We start from the raw sequence: 27,162 nt of genomic DNA, 5'->3' as shown, positions 1-27,162 counted from the left end.
CATAGGGTAGGTCTATTTTTAATTTTCTGAGGAACCTCCACACTGCTTTCCAGAGCGGCTGCACCAATTTGCATTCCCACCAACAGTGCAAGAGGGTTCCCGTCTCTCCACATCCTCTCCAGCATCTATAGTCTCCTGATTTCTTCATTTTGGCCACTCTGACTGGCGTGAGGTGGTATCTGAGTGTGGTTTTGATTTGTATTTCCCTGATGAGGAGCGACGTTGAACATCTTTTCAAGTGCCTGTTGGCCATCCGGATGTCTTCTTTAGAGAAGTGTCTATTCATGTTTTCTGCCCATTTCTTCACTGGGTTATTTGTTTTTCGGGTGTGGAGTTTGATGAGCTCTTTATAGATTTTGGATACTAGCCCTTTGTCCGATGTGACATTTGCAAATATCTTTTCCCATTCCGTTGGTTGCCTTTTAGTTTTGTTGGTTGTTTCCTTTGCTGTGCAGAAGCTTTTTATCTTCATAAGGTCCCAGTAATTCACTTTTGCTTTTAATTCCCTTGCCTTTGGGGATGTGCCGAGTAAGAGATTGCTACGGCTGAGGTCAGAGAGGTCTTTTCCTGCTTTCTCCTCTAAGGTTTTGATGGTTTCCTGTCTCACATTCAGGTCCTTTATCCATTTTGAGTTTATTTTTGTGAATGGTGTGAGAAAGTGGTCTAGTTTCAACCTTCTGCATGTTGCTGTCCAGTTCTCCCAGCACCATTTGTTAAAGAGACTGTCTTTTTTCCATTGGATGTTCTTTCCTGCTTTGTCAAAAATGAGTTGGCCATACGTTTGTGGGTCTAGTTCTGGGGTTTCTATTCGATTCCATTGGTCTATGTGTCTGTTTTTATGCCAATACCATGCTGTCTTGATGATGACAGCTTTGTAGTAGAGGCTAAAGTCTGGGATTGTGATGCCTCCTGCTTTGGTCTTCTTCTTCAAAATTACTTTGGCTATTCGGGGCCTTTTGTGGTTCCATATGAATTTTAGGATTGCTTGTTCTAGTTTCAAGAAGAATGCTGGTGCAATTTTGATTGGGATTGCATTGAATGTGTAGATAGCTTTGGGTAGTATTGACATTTTGACAATATTTATTCTTCCAATCCATGAGCAGGGAATGTCTTTCCATTTCTTTATATCTTCTTCAATTACCTGCATAAGCTTTCTATAGTTTTCAGCATACAGATCTTTTACATCTTTGGTTAGATTTATTCCTAGGTATTTTATGCTTCTTGGTGCAATTGTGAATGGGATCAGTTTCTTTATTTGTCTTTCTGTTGCTTCATTGTTAGTGTATAAGAATGCAACTGATTTCTGTACATTGATTTTGTATCCTGCAACTTTGCTGAATTCATGTATCAGTTCTAGCAGACTTTTGGTGGAGTCTATCGGATTTTCCATGTATAATATCATGTCATCTGCAAAAAGCGAAAGCTTGACTTCATCTTTGCCAATTTTGATGCCTTTGATTTCCTTTTGTTGACACAGACTTACTTTTGACCCATAGCTCTGCCACTTTTCAGTTTCATGACAAGTTTCTTCTTGGGTAACACAGGAGTGAGATCCATCTCACAAAGTTGTTGTGAGAAAGTGCCAAGTCACTCTATGTGAAATTTGTGGACTGTAAAATTCTATATACGTTTTACTTTTTATTCCACAGTCCGTATGTAGAGTCATATTCAGTATATAACATGAGATTTTATGGTTCTTTCCAATACTTGAGGATCTTGAGAACTTCAGACATACATTTTTCCTGTGTGACTTATTGCTTTCTAATCCACGTTGGTTATTTTTATTTTTTATCTCATTCACTTATTCTTACCTACCCTATCCTCAAACTCATGGATGAAATCATTTTAGGCAACTAAGAAAAGAATATTTTGAGACATGAAAAAAGTTCAGTTGCCTCATCTATAGAAACACTAAAGAATTCTCCCACTGTCTTTTTTCCCATTATACTCTGCATGCATAAGAACACATTATTAGCAGTCTGTATCTTTATATAAATGCTCTGGACATAGAGCACTGTTCATGCTTCCGCGGACATTTTATAGTCCTAAGTAGTTTTCTGATATCCTTGCTTATCCAGAACCTATTCTTCTTCTTCTTCTTCTTGATTTTCATACCTCTCATTAGACCCGATTCTCCAATCACAGGGACCCTAGCAATGACTTCTTGTCAAGTACTAATGCTTAGATTCTGAGAGTCCCAGAGCTAGGGATCTTGTTCATGCTAATACAAGACCAAAGAATGGAGAATCAGAGGAAGCAGACATGTGAGTCTAAGTCCCAATTGTCAGGAAGAGCTACAGCCAAGTTAAAAGGCCATTTTATTAATGTTAACCTGCCACCCGTGCTGGGGTGGGATGGGAAGGATGGCATGGGGGGAGGGGAGTCCAACATTCTGAGGGTAATGTCTAAGAACTTGTGTTATCTGTCACTCTTTGTATCTAAGAATCTTACTTTTAGTCATCAGTGGCTAGGAAAAAGTCTTTCTAGGACACACAGCTCTATTATCCTTAGAAATAGTAGCTCTCTGAAATTCCTTGTAGCATTTAGGACCTTTCTTGCTACTTTAGTTCCCCCATTTACTGCTTATATTATTGCAGATGTTCTGTAGTAAACAATTTTCTTAAGCAGAGAAGATAGAAAAGTATCCTGAAATCATAATTTTTATACACTAAATCTCTGTTTCGGAGTAGGCATGAAACGGTAAGAATTTTAGACTATTAGGTGAACAATTTAGAATCTAAATCTACATGAGATAGTTAATGTACATTTTTCAAAGTAATCTTCAAACTCTGCTCAAGGATGTCTTTTCTTTTTTTAAATGTTTGTTTATTTTTGAGAGAGAGTATGAGCAGGGAAGGGGCAGAGAGAGAGGGGGACAGAGGATCCGAGGTTGGCTCCTTGTGGACAACTGTGAGCCTGATGTACAGCCCAAACTCACGAACTGTGAGAACATGACCTGAGCTGAAGTCAGACTCTCTGTCAACTGAGCCATACAGGCGGCCCCAAAGATACCTTCTCTAATGTCACCAATATCCACCATTGTGCAATTCCAGCATCATTTTTCATTTCTTCAACTGCAGATCTTTTGGAATGGTTGGGGGATTATTTTTTGATACAAATAGCCATGGCTTAGGGGACTTTTTAAAAGGATCTCATTGTCCAACACACTGCTCCCATGGACTGTTGCTTTTCCTGTGTGAGGTCCTGGGACTGAGAAAGTTTTAGGTAGTGGATTCTCTGTTTCTGTGGTATGTGCTGCCCAGTTTTCCATGTGGCATCAATTAATACTGCTTTTAAGAAATGCCTTTTTGTGACCCAAGGATACTGTAAGTAAAACTATGCTGTTTAACCCTGTTTTACTCCAGTATTTGCCTGCTCGAGTCTCTGGAAGAAAGACCATTTTACTTTTTGCTGTATGGTGTTATATAGTAGAAAATCATCAGAGTACTTAATTTAACATGCATATGTACAGTGTACCAGCGGACTTCAGGGTCAGATCTGGTCCCTAGAACAGAAAAGTACAAATTAGCCCTGCTATTAGAGCTATGCTTCTCCCTCCCATTCTCCCCTCATCCCAAAAAGTTATCTGTACGTGGAATTTTTTATCATTATACAAGAAGATGAATACAATAGATATGTAAGAAAGTAAATACCACCCACCATAATCCCATTTCCTGGAGAGAAACACTTTATCAGTTTGATTTTCAGATGTAATAAAATTTATATAATCCAAAGGTATGACTTCTAGAAGAAAACAGGAAAAAAAATCTTTGTGACCTTGGGGTAGGCAAAGGTTTCTTAGAATATACAAGCATAAAAAATTAAAGAAAAAAAATCGATAAATTGGATTACATCAAAATTAAAAACTTTAAAATCTATGCTCTTCAGAAGACACCATTAGGAAAATGAAATGACAAGCCATAGACTGGAAGAAAATATTCACAACCACATGTATCAAACAATTTGTATTCAAAATGTATAAAGAATACTTACAACTCTGTAACAAGAAGACAACAACCCAATTTTTAAAAATGGACAAATGAGGGGTGCCTGGATGGCTCAGTCAGTTAAGCATCTGACTTCAGCTCGAGTCATGATCTCGCGGTCTGTGAGTTTGAGCCCCACATCAGGCTCTGTGCTGACAGCTCAGAGCCTGGAGCCTGCTTCGGATTCTGTGTCTCCCTCTCTCTGCACCTACCCCACTTGTGCTCTCTCAAAAATAAACAAACATTGGGGCGCCTGGGTGGCGCAGTCGGTTAAGCGTCCGACTTCAGCCAGGTCACGATCTCGCGGTCCGTGAGTTCGAGCCCCGCGTCAGGCTCTGGGCTGATGGCTCGGAGCCTGGAGCCTGTTTCCGATTCTGTGTCTCCCTCTCTCTCTGCCCCTCCCCCGTTCATGCTCTGTCTCTCTCTGTCCCAAAAATAAATAAAAAAACATTAAAAATAAACAAACATTAAAATAAAATTTTTTAAGTGGACAAATGATTTGAACTGAGACTTCATTAAAAAGATATATAAATGACTAACAAGCACATTGAAAGGTGATCATATTAATAGTTACCCAAGATAGGCAAGTTAAATCCACAGTGAGATATTACTACACTAGGGCTTCTTAATCTCAGCACTTAAAGTTTGGGCCAGATAATTCTCTGTTGTGAGGGGCTGTCCTATGTGTTCTAGGCTATTGGGTAGCATCCCTGGCCTCTACCAGCTACATGCCAGTAGCAAACCACCCACCCACCAGTTGTGAAAATGAAAAATGTAACCTGATGTCAAATGTTTCCTAGGGGGCCAAATCATCCCCAGGTAAGAACCACCACACTATACCACTAGATAGCCTAAAATAATATTTATCATGCTAACTGTTGGTGAAGCTGTATAACCACTGGAACTCTCAGACGGCTGGTAGTAATATGAAAATGGTACAACCACTGTAGAAAATGGTTTGGCAGTTACTTAAAAAGTTAAACCTATATTTATTATGGGAATCAGCCATTTCTCTCCACGTCAAGAGAAATGAAAGCATATGTTCACATAAAGCTGTTCAGAATCCTTAGAGAATGTACTCTTTATTCTACATAGGTGAGAATTTTACCCATGAAATGAAAATCTCAAGTACAAGGAACCTTTTCTTTGTTGACTATATAGTATTTTACACACTTCCTTCTAGGATCATTTTGCTTTTTCCTGAAAGGAAGCTCCCTCAATGAAGACTTATTGGTGGTAAACTTACTTTTTATCTCTTAAAATGTGTTTCTTGCATTAGCTTTCTCAATAGACAGTTTCATATATTAATACAATTGAAGAGTGGCCATTTTCTCTCTCAGTGCTTTGAAGATACTATTCCATTGTCCTCTGACTTCCATTGTTAAAAAATAGTCCATTTAGTATCCCTTTGTAGATAATCTGACTTTTCTCTTGGATAACTTTCAAGGTCTTCCCTTTTTCTTGGAATTTTTCAGTTTTACTATATGTCAAGATATGAATTTCCTTTCTGTTATTCTGCATGGGATTCATTGTGCTTCCTGGAAAAAATGAGGATTGGTATCTTTAATCAGTTCTGGAAAATTCTCAGTCATCATCTCTTAGAATATTGCTTTTCTCCTTCTAAATATATGTATACAATATATCATTACTACATATATACTATGTAATTATATGTATACATTACACCTTCTATTTCATTCTCCATGTCTTTTCTTTTTCTTTTATATTTTTGATCTCTTTGCATTGTATGCTACATTCTGAGTTATTTCTTCAGATTTACTTTCTAGTTTGCTAATAATTTTCTCGTCAGCTATGCTGAATATGCTGTTTATCAATTGAGTTTTAAGTTTTAATAATTATAAAATCTGTATTTGATTCATTTTTAAATCTGCTTATTTTTTGATGGTTTCTTGTTCCTCACCCATACTTTGCACTTCCTTTAAAATAATAAAAGACATATAAAACTGGTATTCTGTATCTATAATTCTAACACCTCAAGTCTTACAGGTCTGAGTTAAGTGATTATTGTTTCTTCTGACCCTTACTAATGGTGCCTTTTTCATGGTATATTTTATTACTGTAAGCTCCTATTCATTAGAACTTTATCTTCTGGGATGATCTATATATCTGATTGGAGCCTGGGAACATAACCGACCCCCTTTAACTGAATCCTTGCATTAGTTTTTGTTTAAGACCAGAAGGGTAATAGTAAGTTAAAGCCCCAACTTCTCATGTGCAAACCATTGTGTGTTTATGAATTTTCAGGGGATATTTCATCCCACCAAGAACAAAAGTTGAAACAGGCAAATTTCCTATCTCCTTTTGTAGATGGGGTATTTTTCCTAGTTCATTTGTTCATTGGTAGTATAACTTCTTGGGGTTTGGCTTTATAATCGAGTCTCTGGTTTACCCCCCAGTTTCCCAAGTCCTAAGCTTTGTCTTCTCTTACCATGCTATTGCTCTACGTTACGGGATCCATAACTACCAGCCCCAGTAATTGTTACCTCTCTGGATTCCTCCTATTGGTCATTTTTTACTTCTAAGGATTTCTGTTATTTTGCCAGCTCAGCCACTATGTTTTTTATAGAAATATTGGTAGGTGTTTTGTCCAACATGAGTAAGAATCACTATTATGGAGGTTAGTTATTACCCTAATCTGTCAGAGAGTGGTGCTGTCAGAGCTCCTTAAGGCTTAGGACTAAGAATCTTTGTAGTAAATGGCCTCCTACTATCATGCTGTCCAAGTTCTTATTTCTGCTTTTTAGAATTTTTATGACTATTCCCTTGTGATTAAATGGTTGACCATCATACTTCCTCTGCTATCAATTTAAACAGTAGTCCCTACTCTCTTATAAATTACCGTGAACTTAGAAACTAGATAAATAAGCTTGTTGTAATTTTGCACAAAGTAAAAGTTAATTGTCTTTAAGAGAGGTGGGCCAAAGGTTTTCCTCCAAGTATAGTACATACTCTTTAATGTATAAACTCTGTGGCATCTATTTTATGTCTTTTTTTGCTTGTTCTAGATTCTGTTCTTGAGATTGACCCCAAAAAAAGTCAGTTTGGTTATAATGAAGTATTTCTATATCAATAGTCTATAATCATCAGCTATTTTGGCCAAATTTTTAAATGTGGGAGGAAACAGTGCAAGGTGTGTGTGTGTGTGTGTGTGTGTGTGTGTGTGTGTGTACTTAAGCAAGCATTGGATTTAATCCTACCACACAAATCACTGTGAATTTTTTTTTTTTTTGAGTAGGCAATACAGTATTTAGCCAAAGAGAAAAACTGCAGTATTTTCTTATGTTTTAGGTCGATTAAAGTGACTATTCCTTTTTTACTTGAAAAAGTCTTTAAGTTTATATTTAAATTCTAGTTAATAAAGTGACTTTAATAATGATTATGGGCCAATTTGTCTTCATTTATGTTTTTGTTTTTTTTTCCTTTTACATAAAATGTTAAATTTATGCTAAAAGATAATTTTACTCATTTAACTATTTTGATGATGTTTTAGTTAGACTCAAGCCTACAGCTTTCTCTTTGGTGTCATGTGTACAAATCTTACAATATAATGAAAATGTGTTTTCAAATACTTGTGTCATGTGCTGGTAGTTATAATTTCAAAGCATGATTAACATACTTCCACTCCCCAGATCTTTGCATCTAGAACAGAATGTACTCTCAACATAGCCCAAAAGGGGCATATAAATACTCTGAGGTTATACTTTAAAACAGTGAACACAACATAAGTACATCCACAAATAGTAATTATAAACTATATCCAAAACATAGTGCATGGTATTTTGTAGATTAAAAGACAGTATTAGTGTGGTAAACTGTCAAGTGGTAGAAGATATTCCTCATTCAGCATGACGAAATTTACAAAATTTTGTAAAGGTTCAGAGGGGACTGGTAGTAGGTAAATGGAATAAAGGAAACTGGGATCTGATATACATATATAAAAAAGACAGTAGCCAGGGAGAAGGGATATTGAGAGATGCTATGGAGCATATCCTATTTTGGCAGTAGGCTCAGTCGGGAGCCAGTTCAGATTTCCTGGAGAAAAATGATGTTCTAAAGTTTTTTTGGGTGGGGGCAGTCCACAGAGGGTGGGATGAACAGTCAGTCATAGAGAAGAGATTACACGTGAGGTAGGAAGGGATTAAGAGAAAAGTTCATGGTCCCTTGACCTCTTTCCTGATGGATACACAATCACTGGAATATTAACAGTGGGAAAAAAAAACCCAACTAAAACCATTATCAGGCAGCATCATGGTATAGTAGAAAGAATATACCTTAGGAGTCAGGCTTGAGTTCTAATCTTTACTTAAGCTGCTTGCTTGTTATGTGACCTTGGGTTAGATACTTTCTCTGCTTCCTGTTTCAAAAATGAAAAGAGCATCTACCAAAAGGGTTATTATGAGGGTTGAATGAGTTAAAATGAATTAAATATTAAATGAGTTAAAACATATGTAAAATGCTTTAGAAGAGTACCTGATACATACTAATAACAATATGTGTTAGCTATTCTGTTAATATTATCAAATCTGAAACCACGAAGTATAGCGTATATCTGCTTCTAGAACCAAATCTGGGACTAAAAATCTGAGTTATTGGTTTTAAAGCTCCTCATCAATTGGTACACAATTACCTAACTGCTACAATAACTATCAGATGTTCACCATAATACACAATCCTGCTTTCCAAGCCTTTTGACCTCTTTGCGTTTGTAGTTTAAGGCATTCTTCAGTCCAGGTGCCCCTTTAGAAGCAAAAAGATGTAGTGGGTCTAACTATAAGCAATTACAAAAAGAAGAGGGATGAAAAAGAAAGATGTGAATATTGTTCTCAAAGACCAACCGAGGGGGGAGAAATACTTGTTTAATAATGCTTAATTAATATTGATTGAATGAATGTTGAATAAACTGGTCCAATATATTCATACATATAGAGGTTCATGAATTTAACCAAAAGATACACAACCAATCCCTGGTGTATAGAAATATGAGTATTAAGTAATTGATGAAACTTTCAGTAACATTTGGGTGGGTACTGTTTAAAAATATTAAGATTTAAGAGTTCAAGGAAAATATGAGCTTGATGTAAAAGTGTGTCTTTCCCAAATAATGTATTGAAACTACCTTTTTCTTTCTTTCTTCTTTTTTTTTTTTTGCAGAAGGCATCTTTATTTTTTTTTCTTCCAAATTTTTATGTAAATTCTAGTTAACATAGAGTATAATATTGGTTTCAGAAGTACAATTTAGTGATTTATCATTTACATATAACACTCAGTGCTCATCATAACAAGTGTCCTCCTTAATACCTATTACCCATTTAGTCCATCCCCCACCCATGAAACTACCTTTTTCTTGATTCAACATAGCTTTGTTTTCTGTGACAATTGAGGATAGATGAACAGAATGAAGTGAGGGTATCGCCAATAAACCCAGAACTAGTCTTCAAATATTATTTAATCCCCCCCCCCACCTTCCTTAGGTATATAGAATACAATGAACTGTTGAGAGGAAGTATACATACATACATTTTGGACAGCATCTTACAGTATTAGTAGCAAACCTCCTATGTCTTACAGTACAGGAAACAATTGATATGACAAGTCAAGCTGATCTACTTAAAATAATTATTTTTTAGGGAACTAAAACCAGCAAATGGTTTAAGCAGCACTTGAAGAAAAAACAAAAGGTGGTTCTTGAAGGTTTTTACAGAAAATATTGGTAACTGCTTTAGAATATAGATTTAGCAAGCCAAAAGCAAAATGAGGAAAACTATCAAGTATCGTTTTACAATGTTTATGTGTCTCTATTGCAAGTAACACTCTCAGTTTGAGCAAATAACGGAGGTTAGCACTAAACATTACAGTGATGAAGTATGTAAGTCTTTGAAAATCTCTTCTAAATCCTCAGAAAATTTTCTTCTCAGGAGAATATGTATTGAGTGATAAAGAGGAAGCATTGCATAGAATAGCACTATGGGGTTTGTTTAGTTTCCTTGCTTGCTTTGAAGGTTATATTTATTTGTATGTGACTGTCATGCTCATATTTTTGGATTTGGACAATAACATTTTGTTGTTGGCTGTACCCCGCCCCATGAATTTTGGAAATTGAGTATTAGGGAATTTAAAAAGAGAAGAATTTTTTCTTATGGATATTTCTACCCTTATCCTCTATCTACAAACAAGAAAGAAAATTTCCCCAAAAATTCTATATTTTATTACACTAATATTTTAAAGGTGACTTTAATGTATACAGTATCTGGCAGAGTAAGGATAAAAACAAAATTATCACTGTTATTAAAATCTATTTTTTTAAGGATTGGTGAAAAGATTTTAAATCTTTGTTACTTTTAACTCAGGACAGTATATCCTGTCTTATCACAGTGCTCTGCTCTGACACTATATAACTGTTTTAAAAAAACATTGAAGGTTGGACCTCATTGGTATCTGGAGTGGTTGAGTCCTGATCTGTCTGCTTTGTGGTTGGCTGACAGCTGTTGCTAAGCTTGTTTTTTTTTTTTTTTTTTGTTCTTAGAGTTAAAAGTTGAGTCTGACCTATTTGAAATGCACCCTGCTTTTGACTCTGCTTTGCTCTTTTTCCTGGATCCACATACTTTTTTTCTGATGTCTTTTGAAGTTTATATATTTTTCAAACCCACAAATTTGTAAATTTAATATACATTATTTTAGGGTTCTAAGGTTTTAATTGTATATTTGTAATGTTCAAGTTAAAGTATTGTGGTTTAGTTTTTTAAAATTTTGTTGAATACTTGAAAGTTGAAGTTTCTGACCTAAAAGTAAGTTCTTATTGTAAAGAACACATGTATTATTTAAGAACTTGCCTATTACAAACACAAAAGATGTAATATCTTCATTGTTAATAAAAACCATCTCAAAGTACTTCATTGTACTTTTGCTTCATTGGACATTTCTTAGGTCAAATTTTTGTGATTTAGGATAAAAGCTATTGGTCACACTGGCATGTGTGTCACTGAAGGATAAGATTGACTTTATTCATGTTTTTTGGAGAAGGGCTAGAAGGATTGATAATCCTTTCACAGTTATAGACCAGATCCAGGACAGACTAAATATAAGTTCTAATGGAAGGCAAGTTTGGTTTGTAATTCAGTAGACTGTCATAAACCATTGTGATTCTAAGAGCCTTTTCTCTTTAAGGATCTATTTAACACTGGTGGGAATGAGACTTTGAGCTAAACCCCCCCTGCATTCTGCTGGAATCAGCAGAAATACATGGATCATTCTCTGAACCTTAAAGCCTGACCCAAGCCTGGGGGAATAATGTAGGGAGCTACAGACTAGCATGGATCCTCCAAACCCACTATGAGTTCTAGTGGGCCGATCCAGAGATATGGTGTATATATAAGGCAGTGATATTCAAATGTGTTACTAATTTTTTTTTGTCAGCGTAGTCTTCAAACAGTATTACCAGAATTATGATATATGCAATATATAAAACTGGCATGTTATTAATGATGTCTTTAAGTTCAAATAAATAAAGTTAAATTATTTATCAAGTCAGTGAGAACAATGAGGCTATTTTATGTTTTAAACAAATTTGAAATTAAGGGCTATGGATTATGACTGCAGTATTATTTCTGTACTTTTTTTAATGTTTATTTTATTTTTGAGAGAAAGCATGAGTGGGGGGAGGGGCGGGGGGGGGGAACAGAGGATCTGAAGCTGACTCCACGCTGACAGCAGCCAGCCTGATGTGGGGCTCGAACCCACAAACCGTATGATCATGACCTGAGCCACAGTCAGATGCTCAAACGACTGAGCCACCCAGGTGCCCCTCTGTATTTTCTTGTATGCATAATATCCAGGTAATCTGGATTCACACAGCAAAGCACCCTTACTGTACCTTCGCTGTAGCAGTCCACTCACTGCTAGTTTTACTCCAGCAGATGCAGAGACGCACAAATTTTTTTAAAGGCTGGAACACATTATACCCTTTCTAATCACTGACACATTTACAAAAATGTTCAAACATATGCTCACAGAGATGGTGAAGGAACTTTACTTAGTCCAGGAACTGAATTATTAAACAAATTACTATTAGGGTGGTTTCCAATGCATTTAATTTTGATTTACATCTGTAGTTTGCCTTGAAAAAGAAAGTTTAAATTTAATATTTTATAATAACTCTAAAGAACTTGTAAGGAATGGATCCTAAGAAAAACAATTTGAAAACCACTGATAATGTAACAAACAAGCCTGGTGTAGGAGGAGGCCAGATTCTAGTTAGCTTAAAGCATATAACTCTTGATAAAATCAGGAATTATATTGGGGCGCCTGGGTGGCTTGGTTGGTTGAGCGTCCGACTTCGGCTCAGGTCACGATCTCGCGGTCGGTGGGTTCGAGCCCCACGTCGGGCTCTGTGCTGACAGCTCAGAGCCTGGAGCCTGTTTCAGATTCTGTGTCTCCCTCTCTGTGACCCTCCCCCGTTCATGCTCTGTCTCTCTCTGTCTCAAAAATAAATAAACGTTAAAAAAAAAAAATAAAAAATAAAATCAGGAATTATATTAACAGACCTGAAATAAAAGTTTGAGAGAATATGAAGTTCACCTGCCCTTCATTTTAAATTTGAGGGGGCTCAAACTGGAAGGGCTGTTAAGAGATTTACAAACTGGGTTTCTGTTTTTTGTTAGTCTCTTTGTTTCAGGACTGGGCAATAAACTAGATGACTCCCTATTTAATGCTCCCTAACAGAGTCCCAAGCTATCTGCCAATCTGTGTGACTTATGTGAGAGGTGTAAGTCTAAATAAAATAGACACCCAAACTCAAATTAAGATATTTCTGCCTGTTCATAGGATTTAAGAAATTAAATGCATATAATTTGGCATTCAGTAAATATCTATAAATAATGATTGAATGCTAAGTGCTTACATAATATTAAGATTTCTGTTAATTGCTAAAATAATAGCATTGACCTCTGTACATAAACCTATGCCAAAATGTACTTTTCAGATTAGAGTTACAACAAATTAAGAAAGAATACTACCTTCTCCAATTTGTAATATCTGAATAAAATCCTGTGTATTTCTCAATTGTTTGCCAAAAATTAGGAAAATCATATTTTTCTGTTATTACAAATGCTCTTGAATTATGTTCAAATTTAAGCTCATGTAAAAACAATTTTAAAATGGCATTCTCTCTGGGTTTTTTGTTTTTGTGTTTGTTTTTTAGTATTTTTAGCTATACAGAAAGATAGTAGTGATAAGTAAAAATAAACATCTCTGTTGAACTACATTGGCCTGAACATATACGTATTCTGTGTACAAAGGGGAAAATGGCCCAGAGGTGCAGTGAGGATTTTGGAGGGCAGAAGAACAGATGGGAAAGTTCAGTGAATGGCGTTTTATTTCTAAGATGCTTAATAACATGCAGGTAGTCTCTAGATGTGGCCTTGTACGTTGTGACCAGGTTTTACAATTTAACACCCTCTTGAAAAACTAGAGATCTCAGAAGGAGGCAAAAAAAGAAGGTAATTTAAAGGATTAAAGGACCCACAACTAGAGATTATTACAGGGATGGGGGGCCTGGGTGGCTCAGTCGGTTAAGCATCCGACTTTGGCTCAGGTCATGATCTCACGGTCCATGAGTCTGAGCCCCGAGCCCCGCGTTGGGCTCTGTGCTGACAGCTCATATCCTGGAGCCTGCTTTGGATTCTGTGTCATCCCCCCCACGCCCCACCCCTCCCCTGATTGTGCTGTATCTCACTCTTTCAAAAATAAATAACTGTTAAAAAAATTAAAGATTATTACAGAGGAACTGAGTGGGGGTCTTTGAGTTCTATAAGAAAAGCACATATGTAGATCCCTATTCACTACATGCTAGTAATAATCATAGTGGGGGTGGGCAGGAATAGGGAGGTCAGGATAGTTGTTACAAATAAAAAAATAAAAATAACCTGATTAAAAGATTTTAGGAGCACCTGGCTGGCTCAGTCAGAAGAGCATCTGACACTTGATTCTTGATCTCTTGGATGTAGAGACTAGTAAGAAAAAAAAAGAATTTTTAAAAAATTATAGGTTACATACTAAAACCAGTTCTTGCCTTGTGCCTACAAACAGAAGTACTTTGAGAATTAAAATATATATATATATTTTTCACATATGTTTTTAGGTAGAGTTGAAATCCAGCTCCTCAAAAAGCATTTTAAAAATTATACAATACAGTAGTATATGTGCACAGAGAAATATTTTCTACTTGAATATGTCACATATTTAGTATCATTGGTTACCTTTTTTTTTTTTTTTAGTTTGTATCACTTCCTTTTTCTCTTTCTTTAAAGCTACAGTAGTAGTTCCTACATACATATGGGATAAAGTCCAAACTCTCAATTTCCCACCACACCTGAACCTCAACCTATTCCAAATTATACCAATTCCTTCTTTTTTTTTTTTTCAACATTTTTTATTTGTTTTTGAGACAGAGAGAGACAGAGCGTGAACAGGGGAGGGGCAGAGAGAGAGGGAGACACAGAATCAGAAACAGGCTCCAGGCTCCAAGCCATCAGCCCAGAGCCTGACGCGGGGCTCGAACTCACGGACCGCGAGATCGTGACCTGAGCTGAAGTCAGACGCTTAACCGACTACGCCACCCAGGCGCCCCACCAATTCCTTCTTATTTAACTCAACAATAATGCTGAAAAGTAATTCACCTGTAAAAATTGTAGCATTTTTGTATGAGTTCTCCCATTTAATTTTGAGATCTCAACAGACACTTTCTTTCCTATCATTTCACCTTAGGCCTAAAGGTGTTTAAAGCCAAATTTGGTTACAGAATGTTCATGAATCTTGTCAAACAATGGTATGTATTCAGGCAGTATCTGACTTGTAAGTACCTGCCTGACTTAACAAATGAACCAAATACTCCATTGCCCAAACCTATATAGCTAGCTTAGCAGTGCAAGCAAAGAAAAATCAAAGAAGCTTGGGAATATCTGTGGATTCCCAAGAAGAAGATGAGGAGAAACTATGAAAAACAGTAGTTGCTTTAGCAAAGCTGAACCCAAGGACAAGCTGATTCCCAAGCACAGCCTGCCTGCCTGGATAGTGGACCCAAAACCTCCAAAAATGTTTGTCTAGATGGCCCAAATCTTTCATAAACTTAATATCATTATTGAGGTAAGTTTTTTTTTTTTTTAATAGAAAAATCTCTGTGAAGTTCATTCATTATATACTTATTGAGGGTCTGCCATGTGCTAGGCACTTGGGCATTGGAAATACAGCAGTGAGCAAAAAAGACAAACATTCTGATTTTACAAAGCTTATATTCTGTTGAGTCAGACTAAATAAATTAGTGTGAGATATCAGTACCTCCTACAATGAATAGTATGAATTGGTTTAGGAAGACTGCTTTCTTCCTAGCACTTAACCAGTTATTCTAAGAGAAATAGGGTTGGTATGAGGACCTTTTAGTAGACTTAGGTAGAGTCTTAGGGTAGATTTAGGTGAGTTCTGTAGTGAAGGAGCTCTAGGTAACATGAGGTCACCAAAGGCCTGGGAAAAGACACCAGGAGGACAGGGATAGAGTAGAGGAGATAAGCTCTCAAAGACCAAGCTCACTCATTCCATGATTTTATTTTTTAACGAGATCTCATCCTGAGTATAAGAAAGGAAGATAAATTTTTTCTTCTTCATTCCCTCTTTTCTTGTCCTCAGAATCAAGAACTGAGACTAATACTGGAAAGCAAAATTAATCAGTCAGAGAAAGACAGATATCATATGGCTTCACTCATATGTGGAATTTAAGATACAAAACAGATAAACATGGGGAAGGGAAGCAAAAATAATATAAAAACAGAGAGAGGGACAAACCATAAGAGACTCTTAAATACACAGAACAAACTGAGGAGCTGTGGGGGTGGGGTGGGCTAAATGGGCAATGGGCATTAAGGAGGACACTTGTTGGGATGAGTACTGGGTGTTATATATAGGTGATGAATCACTGGATTCTACTCCTAAAATCATTATTGCACTATATGGTTAACTAACTTGGATGTAAATTAAATTTTTTTTTAACTTTTTTAAATAAATAAGAATGGTGAGAGCTTAAAAAAAGAAAGAACTGAGACTAATACATAGTTATCAAAATTTGTAAATTATTCATTAAAAGAAGCAACCCAGCTTCTGCTGCTTTGGATTCAGATAGACCTGGGTTCTAATCCTTAAAGGCAATTTACTACTTTTATAATCTTGGATCATTTACCCATGCTTTATGAATTTCTGTTTTATAAACTTGAAAATAGGAATAATTATCTGCTTTATATATGTCAATTGCTTCAGTGTCTAATGGGTAGGAGTTAGTAAGTTACTGGTCTTATTAACCTGGAAAACCTGACCACAATTTAACATGCTTGTTCTTTAGGGGAAAGTGATTTTCTAATTTAAATCTACTGACATTGTTTGGAACACTGCTTGTTTACAAATGTGGGTGATGGCCTATGTTTCTAAAACCCTATTAGAGATTTAAAATTGTGTATTTCTAAAAGAAGAAGCCCTAAAGGAAAGAATAAGGCAAAGATCTGTCAACATTCTTGCTCCTTTATAAGTCATAAAATTCTAAAAATTAAATTGAAGAAGTGAGAAAAGTAGAGGACAAATAAGAGAACAATGTAAAATTAAAGTTCAGTGCTAAAAGGATCTCAATGTACTCAAAACATGTCGAAAGGAAAAAAAAGTGCTTAGCAGACAAGCTATATATATAAAAACAGGAAGATATGAGCTGGAGGAGAAAAATCTTGACAAAATTAGTAAGCAGAAGTAATCTTATAAACCAGCATTCATTCTAAATAAAATGTTTTAAATGACAATAGGACATTTTTCAATAATGCTTTAAGCCCACTCTTAAAGGAGTTCTTTGGCTTAATGGATGAAATCACTGCTATGTGTGTTTTCTAACCAATTACTAAATATAATTCCTTTCTACTGAATAGATCTACAAATCTGTGGTACTTTAATTCCTTTGGTTAACGGGAAAATTCAAGGTTTAAAAGTGGTCCATGTAAGTGTGATTATGCCTTTTGGCCTGATAAGTATTCATTCTACTAAAACGTATCTATTATTTTCCATGAATTAACTATATTTTCAAAAGTCTAATGGATGTAAGGAAGTCACTTAGGAGAACAGCTAATTTGAAATTTATTTCCTCAATTTCAAAAATAAGAGTATGAGGCATGATTTCCTTTCTCAAGAAATGTATTGTTGGAGAGACAAAATCTACCTTCATCGCTACACTTTGCTTCATTCCCATTGTTCTTCAGACCTCCCTGTTGCCTTGCCACAATTGCCTCAACAGCCTTCCTAACCATCTTTCTGCCTCTAATTTTGTCCCTTCCAATATATTTTTTTAAACCTTAGCTGAAATGCAAGTCTGATGTCTTTCTACTATTTAAAACTTGCAAGAACTCCACAGTACTCTTAACAATGAAATTTACGTTCTTTAAAATAAAGCTTGAACAAGGTCCCTCCTTACTGTTGATTTTTTACTTGAACTCTATCACTGTCTTCTTCCAGACCCAATAAACTTCCTTTATTCTGCTTCCCTATTTGGACCATTCTCTCTCTCCCTGGCCTCTGGGCCTTTGCACATGCTGTTTCCTTTGTTTAGAACTCTGTCTCTATTCTCTCAAGTCCCCTCTCCTACCTCCCCCAACCCCCAATTTCTTGCCAAAGCCTCTCCACTAATCCTATAAGTCCCAGCTCAGATGTTCTTCCTTCAGAAAGCACAGCTTCAAGTCCAGACTCTCTAATACATCATAGTTCTTAGCTCACATAAAGTCACTTAACACCACTCTGCTTTTACATAGTATATCAGCTTATTCTTGAGAAAATTAGAGTTGAGACCATTACTACTAATGACAAATGCAAAAACCTCACTTTGATACAACTGTGTAAGTCTACCAAAAGATTTTTAGAGGAAAGGAAATATTTCATAATTACTATTACTTCTTGGATTAAATATCAGTTTTCTTCCTAGAAATAAATAATGTTAGAAATGTTTAAGTAGCAGACTTTGTAAAGTAACTGCTGGCCTATAATGATAACCTGTGGTAAATATCAAAAGTTTAGTCCTTTCCAGTTACTGTTCCATGCTCAGTTTTCATTTTTTTAGCAGATGTTTATTGCATGCCTATGACATGCCTAACACTAGGGGTTCATTAGGAGAAACACCTTCAGGACATCTGGCCTACTCAAGAAGTGATACAATGATATTTTCAGGTTAATATTGGTTGGAATTCTTGGTTACTATAGATTTATTTGGAGGCAACCCTTTTATGTTGAGAATAAAGTGACTAATTCACCATGCTGCTCTATTGTAAAGAGCAGAAATTATTACTCTTTGAAGAAATTATGTCAGTCTTTTTAGAGACCATAAAGGAATCTTGACATTTAATGGCTTAAAGGTCCTCAGTAAACCATAGAATTAGAATATGAGTTAAAATTATCTTTCTTTTTATGTAAGTCAGCATCAAAGTACATAAACTGAAATTTTTCTGGGGGGAAAAATCCTAATTGCAGCTTCCTATACAATTTCAGTGTATACCTCTTCAATAAATATTTATCAAGCTCTAAGTATCAAACACTACTCTATATATAGTTTGTAGTTTTGATTTGTATTTAATTATTTTGAACCATTTTTGGGTTAGCTAAATGCTAGTCTCTCATTAAAAAATAGAAAGGTAAGCATTCTCCATTTTGCAAATGACATAATTTTAATGTCATAAACAAGGTTATGCCCTACTAGACAACTCAGCCCCATTGTTGTATTCCTTCCAGAAAATAAAAATCACAGCTCAACTCTTCTAGAAGCAAAGTCATCATTTTCACTTATTTCTCATTATCTAGCATTATAGCTCACAACCTCATATATCAAGTCCATTTATGTTTCCAAGGTATTCATCTACAACCAGTTTATTTTAGAGGGTATGTCCTATTGCTGCAAACTGGATGATTTACTGGGCTTATTTTTGCTGCTTGTTGGTTTGTGGCTGAGTGGGCATTTGATTATCCTGTTTGCTTTTGTGGCTGTGCTCAGAAGAAGAGAAAGCTTGGAAGCCTCTGTAGCCTTTTCTTTTATGTTATTATTAACCCAAAATTGCTTTTCTTGACAGCAAAAATATTTTGTGTACTTTAGCAATTTATAAAAACAGTGTATGAGAACATACAGTATTTATCTTATTTATCTGGAGAAGATTAAAAAAATAACCATTTTAACTTGCTTTTAAAATACATTTTAAGAGCTGTAAGAGTAACTTAATCTTCTCTGAGACATTGTAACCTCCACTCTTAAGACTGAAACTTATTTGCATTTAGGAGTCCTGGTTCTGTGTCTGTCAGTATTTATTGATTTAAACTCCGCTTTTTTCCTTTTGTCATGATGTTCCAACTTTTTTTTTTAAACCTGGACATGTAAGCTTTTGAAAACACAAGAGCAAACATGCAAAAAGAGATCTAGTTTAGGAGGTGATTTTTTAAAAGAAGTTAATGAATCCATTTAAGGAAATAGTGTTCACACAGGATTTGAGAGATTTGCGACCCAGGTCCAACAGTGTCAGTTATTTATGCTCCTTTTTAACCTATATTGTCTCAAGTTCCTCATCGGATTTCAGAGAAATTCTTTCTTTAGAACCCAGGGCACTTATGGGAGAATATTAGAAATGTTAAAGCCTTGGAATATACTTGCGAGGAAAAGGGAAATGCAGAGATTGGCTACCAAGCCTTATTATCTGTGTAGGAGAGTGATATTTATAGTTTCTACATAGCTTACCAAAAATAATTTTACATTGAATATAGGCCATGGTCCCATACTTGTTGCAGCATTCCGGGCGCATTCAGCGTTGTTTGCGCATTAGTGGAAAGGCTGAAGGGGATTTCAACAGTTTATAAAATGTAAAGCGAACTTGGTTATTCCTGGTGGTGCAGGGTCCGCTTAGAGGTGGGCTGCTCTTCGGCTCAAGGTAAATGAATCCGAGTGGGTGGGAAGGAGGTCAGTCTCTCCGCTGCTGAAGCTGGGGGCAGGGGCGCGTTCGCCTTTCCCTGACGCCTGAGTGCTCGCGCCCCACCCCAGCCTTAAAGCAAGCCCACCGAGCCAGTTCTGGACGCGAGCATCAGCTCCTGGCGGAGAGCTCCGCCGCTCGAGGTTGTTTTTCCCCCGGCCGCGTCTGACCGCCCCCCAACGCCCGCCCCTCCGCGTCAAGGGGGCGGGGCTCCGCGGCGCCGCGGGCCGGCATTGGCGCGGGGGGCCGCTGGGCCGGCGGAGTGACGGCGGGGGCGGGGCCGCGCGGCTTGTTTGTTCGCGCCGCGCTGCCGCCGAGGTCCGCGCTGCCTGAGGCGCTGCAGCCCGGAGCCCGGCCGTCCGGTCAGCGCTCGCCTTTTCCGCGCCGCCGGGCTTCTCCTGCGCGTCCGCAGCCGGTCCCCGCGCCGACATGCGCCTGGCCACCACCGCGAACCAGGCGTACACGGCCTCGCTGGCCGTCTCGGAGCTGCTGGGCTGCAAGCAGTGCGGCGGGGGCCGCGGCCAGGACGAGGTATCCGGGCGAGGGGCCGGGCGGGCGGGTACCCGGCACAGCTGCCCGGGCTGCACGGAGGTCGCGATGCCTCCCCGCCTTCGTACCTAACAGCTGCGGAGAACGCTCCGCATTGGAGAGTGCCCCGGGAGCAACCGCCCGGCCGGCCGCCCTGCCCGGCGGGGGGGCGTCTCGGGCCAGCCCGCGCCCCTCAGGTTGAAGGGGCGGCCTGTGGTGGGAGGGGAGACGGTTTCCACCGCGAGCCGGCCCCGGGAGAAAATGCTGAGGCTGGCAGACACAGCTGCCTCGGTCATTTAAATGGAAGTCTCCAAAACGTAATAACGTCGTCTTGTGTGCAAGTCTCCACAAGTCAGAACCGAACAAAGCTGCAGTCTTAGGGTAAAACAGCCTGTGGATTTTTCTCCCCTCGGCGTCTTGTCAGAACATTATCGGTGACCCCCCGCCCCGCCTTGGCCTCCTACTCAAAAAAAGGGGGCAATAACATTTGAGTCGGTTAAAAGATGCTGCCGCCTGGAACACGTATGTTCTGCCGGCTCTGTGACGTTATGCACCGCGCTTACCCCTGGTTGTTAACCATCCCTGTTGCGCCCCAGACGGCCTTCAGGAGAAAGCGGTTCAGTTGTGACATTTTGTCTTTTTCCCAAGGGGTTGTAAATAACGGCCCCATTTGAAAGTTGCTAGTACAGCTAACCGAAATTTGAGCCTTTAAAAGGCTTTCATTCAAAAGGTGACAAAGGAGAAAGAGAAACAGTCATTAAAATTTGAATTGAACTCACAACGCTGGGTTGCCATCGGTCACGAAATCTAGGAATTTCTCCGCAGCGTTGCCCACTTAGGGGACTCCGTTTAATGTTTCTGTTGTTTCGTAAGTGGAGACTGCGTCGCGAGTGAACTGCATGGATTCACGCAACTTGAAGAGAAGACCTCGTGGGGGCTGTAGAACACACTTTCCTGGATTTTAACGTTAGTGGGTACATGATACGCTCCTCATTGTGTACAGATCATGCAGCAACCTAAACACCAACAAAACTTGCCCTGCCTGTTGCTTTGGAAACTCTATCAAAGAAACAAAACCGTGTGGAAGTGTTGACATCCCATTTCTGGTTTCCGTTTGCAGGCCATAAAAGATCTTTTCTCATTTTGACTAGAGGCGATCCCCAGTCGCGGAGCTTGAATAGCTGTTATTTCTGATGGTGTTTGGGTGCAGAATCCCGGTTCTCGCCCAGATCTAGAGTCTCTAAATATAGCCACGAAAACTGGAAGATGAAGGGATACATTGTAGCTTGCTGGTTGGTTACCGTGCCCGTGGGATTGTGTTTAGGAAACTAGGAAGCCTTGCGGAGTTGTATTTTATCACTTTTAACACATCTGACATGTGGGAAAATAAGTCAGGAAGTAGTGCTTTATAGGAAAACTATTCATTTTACAAAAGAATTAATAACATGGCTCTTTCAACTAGCATGCCTCCAAATAAAATGCTTTAAAATGAAACACTTTTCAGGGATGGGACTCCTGCCTAAAATATAGGGCACACACATGGCCTAAGTCAGCCTTACAAATCTAGTACTTTGAAGTCAGTGAGGTTTTTGTTTTGTTTTGTTTTTTTGTTTTATAGTTTTTTTGAGGTTTTTTTTTTTAAAATATGTTTTATAGAAGACCAGAGACTGGAAAAAGAGGTACCTGAACTTTCAGTATTTGTAAGTTCCCAAGTAGAGGTAATGACAATGTTAAAAGAAGCACCAGTACGTTTGTTATAGCAGGAATATATTTTTGTTCCTTCTACATCTTTTCATTTCTGTTCAAAATTTTTGAATGTCAGAAGCCTAGCACCAGCTCTAGGAAATGATTCTCCTAAAGAAGGGAGAGTGAGGCGGGAGCTTTCACTTTTTACACAATTTATCGTTGCCTAGTTGAAACACATACTGCTTTTGTAATTTTTTTTTCAATCAAAATTAATATGAGCGTCGTGGTTATTGGTCCCCAAGCCCAGTGAGAAAAATGATTCAAATGACTTAATCATATTTACTTTTCCACTTGTTTTGCAAGTGGGTAGACACTAGAAGCCAAGGAATGCTTTTATTTTGCATTTGTGGCACATCACTGTCTCACTTAAAGGAGGATATTGCTGTAGATTCCTAAATGTATCTCTGACCAATTTGGAAATGATCAGAGCAGTACTTTTAGCATGCCAACACTGATTCGTAAGGTGATACAATACAGATACAGTGTTTCTGTGGTACTGTCACATTTGCTAAGAATTTTCATATTGTGAAAATGAGTGTCTTAGTATTACATGCTACTGAAGAAATAGATGTTATGTCAGAGATTTGCAGCGGTGTTGTCATGGCAGAGGCTGTTGCTGTCTTTTTCAAAATGCTGATTAGGAGAATTGTTGAGAGGAAAGAACTGTTAGTTCCCATGTTAGTTTTTCCAGCCACACCTTCACCAAAGGCCTGTGAGGTTTGTGCTGTGATTAGCATCTACATCTGCTTTTTAAACAAGGCCATTTGCTATCGGCAGTTCTGTGTCTTAGAATCTGGATTGGCCAAAACGTATTCAAAGTCTGTAATTAATTTTCTTCAACAGCAACAGATAAGGCATAATTGAAATAACGTTTAGGAAATTATGAAATGCAGTTAGTTTGGCTTATGATCACCCTATTGAAGACCTGTAGTAGCTTTTTAAAATCAATACCTGCTAGAAGATAGGGTAGTAGCTAATTTGTCATGTTGACTAGGAAAAGTATTCAGAAAATGAGTTTTCCAGAAAATTAGCCTTTTAGAAACCAAGAATACTATTGCATAGCAACAGTGATATCCAAAAGGACCTTTAAGGTGTCAAAAACTCTTACAGAGGCTCAAAAGAGTAATAATGACAACTCTAGAACCAGATTTCCTAGATTCAACCCCTGTCTGCACCACTCGCTAATACTAACTGAGCTAGGTACTTGATTTCAAATTACATACATACGTATAATTTATAAATTATTATATGTGATTATTTTATGTTTATAATTATTGTATGTTACATAAACATTATATAGAATTTGATATATATAGAAATATATATAATTTATAAAATCATCTCCTTCCTGCCTGAATCTGGAGTAGGATATGGTGGAATGGAGTCTTAGAGCTCATCAGTTGATATTCTTGTATCTCTCTCCTGTACCTCATCTATTAAGAAACAGAACAAAGGACATTGAGTAAGCCTTCAAATATGGAGAATAAGTTGATGTGAGTCTAGAATAGCACTCACTATATTTCCCATTAAATTAGTCGATGAGTCCTTTTTGGGAAAGACTTGATTTTTTTTAAGTATATCAGTGTCTCCCTTCCCCCAGTCTTTTCTTTCACTTCCTCTCGTTTTCCTTCCTACCATTTCCCTTTCTGCCCTTAAGGAATGGCACAGACCTCTCACAACTTCTTCATCTTAATAGGAAATTGACCCTGGTAGTCTGGATGTGAGCTGGGTACAATTCTATTTTATCCGGAACTAGACTTAGGTAAAATAATGAAATTGGAATCTTGAATGTCAGAGACTTCTTTCCACTCCTTTCCTTTCTTCAGTTTATCTTCTCTTCCATCTCCAGTTTTCTTGCCAGACTGGTACCTCATCAAGGAATTAATGTAACCTCAACAATAAGAGATTATTAGCATAATTGGTCTATAATCCATTCCCAAGAGTGTTTACTTTTAGTTAACATCCTGCTTTAAAACACATAGTTTTTCACTCTGAAAGAATGTTTGTCTAAAGGAACTGTAAAGGAAGGTTTTGCCCACTGAAGGGAAGGAATAGGGGAGACAGTGATACAAGTATGACCATTAAATTTGGCTGTAGGGGTAGACTTTCAAAGACTTGAAAAGTATATAGGACCATTGGGAAAGGTCTTTGCTATACTTATAGGAAAATACTCCATTCTGAAACACTGATAGCCACTTTCTTTGAATTCTAAAGCTATTGTTTTATGATAGTTCAATATGTAAAGTATATATTTGGTATAGAAACAAAACCAAAATAATATAATTCAACCTCTTTGTTTTGAGGTCCATGTGCTGTCCGTCTTGTTATTAAAAATATGTATATGCCACCCACATGTTGCTAAGTTAGTTAAAATAAAGTCCTATAAATGGAATTGCTAAGTTTTTTTTCTCTCCTTACAGATAGTAACAAAACATATGCATCTTACGCACTTTGCCCTCCCCTACCTCACCCCCCTGATGCACACTCAATATATATCTTGGAGGTCTTTTAAAGCCAACTCATACAGAATTGCTTCATTCTCCTTGTAAGGACTGCATGTAATTCTAGTCTGTGGTCATACTACATTAAAACAGTCCTGTTGATGAGAGCTCAGGTTGTTTTATATTTTGTACTATTACAAACAATGTTGCAGAGATTATCCTTTTACCTATTGCATGTCTATGAGTACAGGTCAGCATTTAAAATGAAATTGTTGACTCAAAGGATTTGTGACTTTTTAATTTCAATCATTATTACAAACTACCCTCTCTATAAGTTGTAGTGATTTACACTTATGTATTCCTTGATCTTACTTCCTCACACTTCACAACACTCCCATGAGAAATGTATAAGTAACAAATATTTATCCACCTCCTCTTCACAGCCTACTATTAAACTTTTGATCTTCAGCAATCTTTTAGGTGAAAAATAGTATCTCAGTGTAGCTAACTTAAAGTTTTATCGTGAGGTTGACCATTTTTCAGCCATTTGTATTTCCTTTTCTTTGAACTGTCCGTATCCTTTGTACATTTTTCTATCAGGTTGTTGTAGATTTTCTTACTGATTTGTAGGAGTTTTCATGTACTCAAGAAATTTAGCCCCTTGATTTAGAAACTGCAAATATATTTCCCGATTTTCTGTTTGCTTTTGACTTTTTTATATGTTTATTTTTCCCATGTGAAAGTCTTTATTTTTATGTCATCAGATTTACTAGTTTTCTATTTTACGACTTCTGGGTTTTATGACATTCTTAGGCCTAACTTCATTCCATGAGTGTTTTCTTCCAGCACTTATGTTTTTTGGTTTGGGGTGTTTGTTTGTTTTTTTTTAATACTTACCTCTAATTTAAGTATGATTTATGGTTCTAACTTTACTTTTTTGTGAGCGGCTATCTAGTTGTATCAAGATCATTTGTTAAGTAATCCATTTCTCCTCCATTTGAAATACTACATTTTAACAGTACAGTCTCAAGAATAGTAGTGTCTCTCAGGTATAAAAAGAGTGATAAACTCTTGAAATGGGCATTTTCCTAAAATGCATTTTATTTAAATAATATAGTGAAGAAATGAAGAGGGGTAAATATTGAATGTAACCTTAACATTTTGCCCAATATATCTTGATATCTATGTAATTGGATCAGAAATTCAGCAGTTAGAAAGGCTAATAGAGTCATTGTTTTATATAAATGGCTGCATTTGTGTTAAGATGATGTATTGAATAGAAGGAATGTGGAGGTTTTTTTCTTGCATTTATTACGGGCTAATAAAATTAAGACATGCCTGTGGCCAGACCAGTGAATTGAGTGCCTCTTCTAGTGAAGGGTATAGTTAGAGCATTGCTATGTTCAGTGTAAGTGTATTGGCAAGTGTATTTGAATCGACATCTTAAGTTATCCCAATAAAGATTTTCTTCAGTTTTGTCCTGCCTGCTTAATTTTTAAAAATCCACTCTGCTCAAAAGGTTTTCATTCACTTGGACCAGATTTTTTGAATTGCTGCCACATATCCTTCTCTGTCTGCAAACCACCACCCCCCCCCACCGTTTTTTTTTTTCTTTAAAAGGAACATCCTGAAGGACTTTTGGAAGCAGTAGAGGGTACAAATAATATTTGTATGTAGTTATATAAGCAAGGGTTTAATATTTAGATGTGTAAACTTCAGGAATTTGGGGGGGATTTTTTTTGTTGTTTTTTTTAGAAACCAGATTGATAGGACATGAGCCTTAAAAAAAAAAAGTTATTATTTTAGTTTTGTTTCTCTAATCACACAGTATTGGGGAAAAGATGGACCTTTAATATGTACTTGTCACTTTTTGTTAACCACACTACCCTCTCACATCAAATATAGTAGACTCTCAAGTACAGGGTTCTAGATTCACTATGTCAAAGGGCAGAAAACCTTTATTTGTTAATCAGTTGGGCTTCTCTAAAATATAAGCAAAATTGATAACATACTATAAATAAAAGATTTAAAGCAAACTCGCAAAGTTAGTTTCTCGAAGATTGTTTTACTCAGCCACAGAGAAAACATGCCCTGCAGTACTTACTTTTATGGATTTAAGTAACTACTTTTTATTTTTCATAGTATTTCTTCTCCTATTGTGAAGTGTTATTGTAGATGTAATAATAATTAACACTCCTTTCAACCTAAGACATCTAGGCAGAGGTTAGTGAGTTTTCATTTCCTGACAAGATACACAGGGGTTGATGTTTTGGTTGGTTGAGTTTTGGATGTACAAACACATTGGTCTTATTTTGTATCAGTGACAGTCCACAGGGTTGGTTGCTATGTGCTGAACTTTCTGTTCTAGACTTTCTGCCAAGTACTTTATGCAAAACTCTGGTTTTAGTGAAACAGGTTTTATTGTTT

The 27,162-nt window shown here is 37.2% G+C and overlaps 2 protein-coding genes across 5 annotated transcripts in view; one reads left to right on the top strand and one right to left on the bottom strand.

Moving 5' to 3' along the window:
- The window catches only part of SESN1 (sestrin 1), a 118,432-nt gene that overhangs the window by 75,887 nt on the left and 15,383 nt on the right, over positions 1 to 27,162 (top strand). The window contains exon 1 of one of the 3 annotated variants that reach the window (XM_058734907.1): positions 20,419 to 20,551. The exons of 1 other annotated variant lie outside the window; for it this stretch is intronic. In XM_058734907.1, the coding sequence (XP_058590890.1) occupies positions 20,450 to 20,551 (102 nt within the window). In that variant the 5' untranslated portion in view covers positions 20,419 to 20,449. Of the gene's footprint in view, positions 1 to 20,418; positions 20,552 to 21,542; positions 21,841 to 27,162 lie in introns of those variants that run through there. One more of the 3 variants, XM_058734909.1, reaches the window with a different exon arrangement.
- Positions 5,043 to 20,451, bottom strand: LOC131514663 (sterile alpha motif domain-containing protein 1-like). Of its 2 annotated transcripts, none has more exons than XM_058734913.1 (2): positions 19,792 to 20,451; positions 5,043 to 5,524 (listed from the first exon to the last, which is right to left on the bottom strand). In XM_058734913.1, exon 1 carries the CDS (start codon positions 20,449 to 20,451, stop codon positions 19,954 to 19,956), a length of 498 nt encoding a protein of 165 aa, XP_058590896.1. In that variant the 3' UTR covers positions 5,043 to 5,524; positions 19,792 to 19,953. The 2 variants fall into 2 exon arrangements, with proteins under 2 accessions (XP_058590896.1, XP_058590897.1); XM_058734914.1 differs by lacking the exon at positions 5,043 to 5,524 and adding an exon at positions 13,722 to 14,011.

Source organism: Neofelis nebulosa, chromosome 6 (assembly GCF_028018385.1).
Source record: "Neofelis nebulosa isolate mNeoNeb1 chromosome 6, mNeoNeb1.pri, whole genome shotgun sequence".
NCBI classification, from domain to species: domain Eukaryota; kingdom Metazoa; phylum Chordata; class Mammalia; order Carnivora; family Felidae; genus Neofelis; species Neofelis nebulosa.
Note: the sequence above shows the minus strand (reverse complement) of the source record. Positions and strands in the feature narration are given on the sequence as shown.

Coding starts and splice junctions, on each gene's coding strand:
- LOC131514663 (XM_058734913.1), bottom strand. CDS start 20,451: ATGTCGGCGCGGGGACCGGCTGCGGACGCGCAGGAGAAGCCCGGCGGC.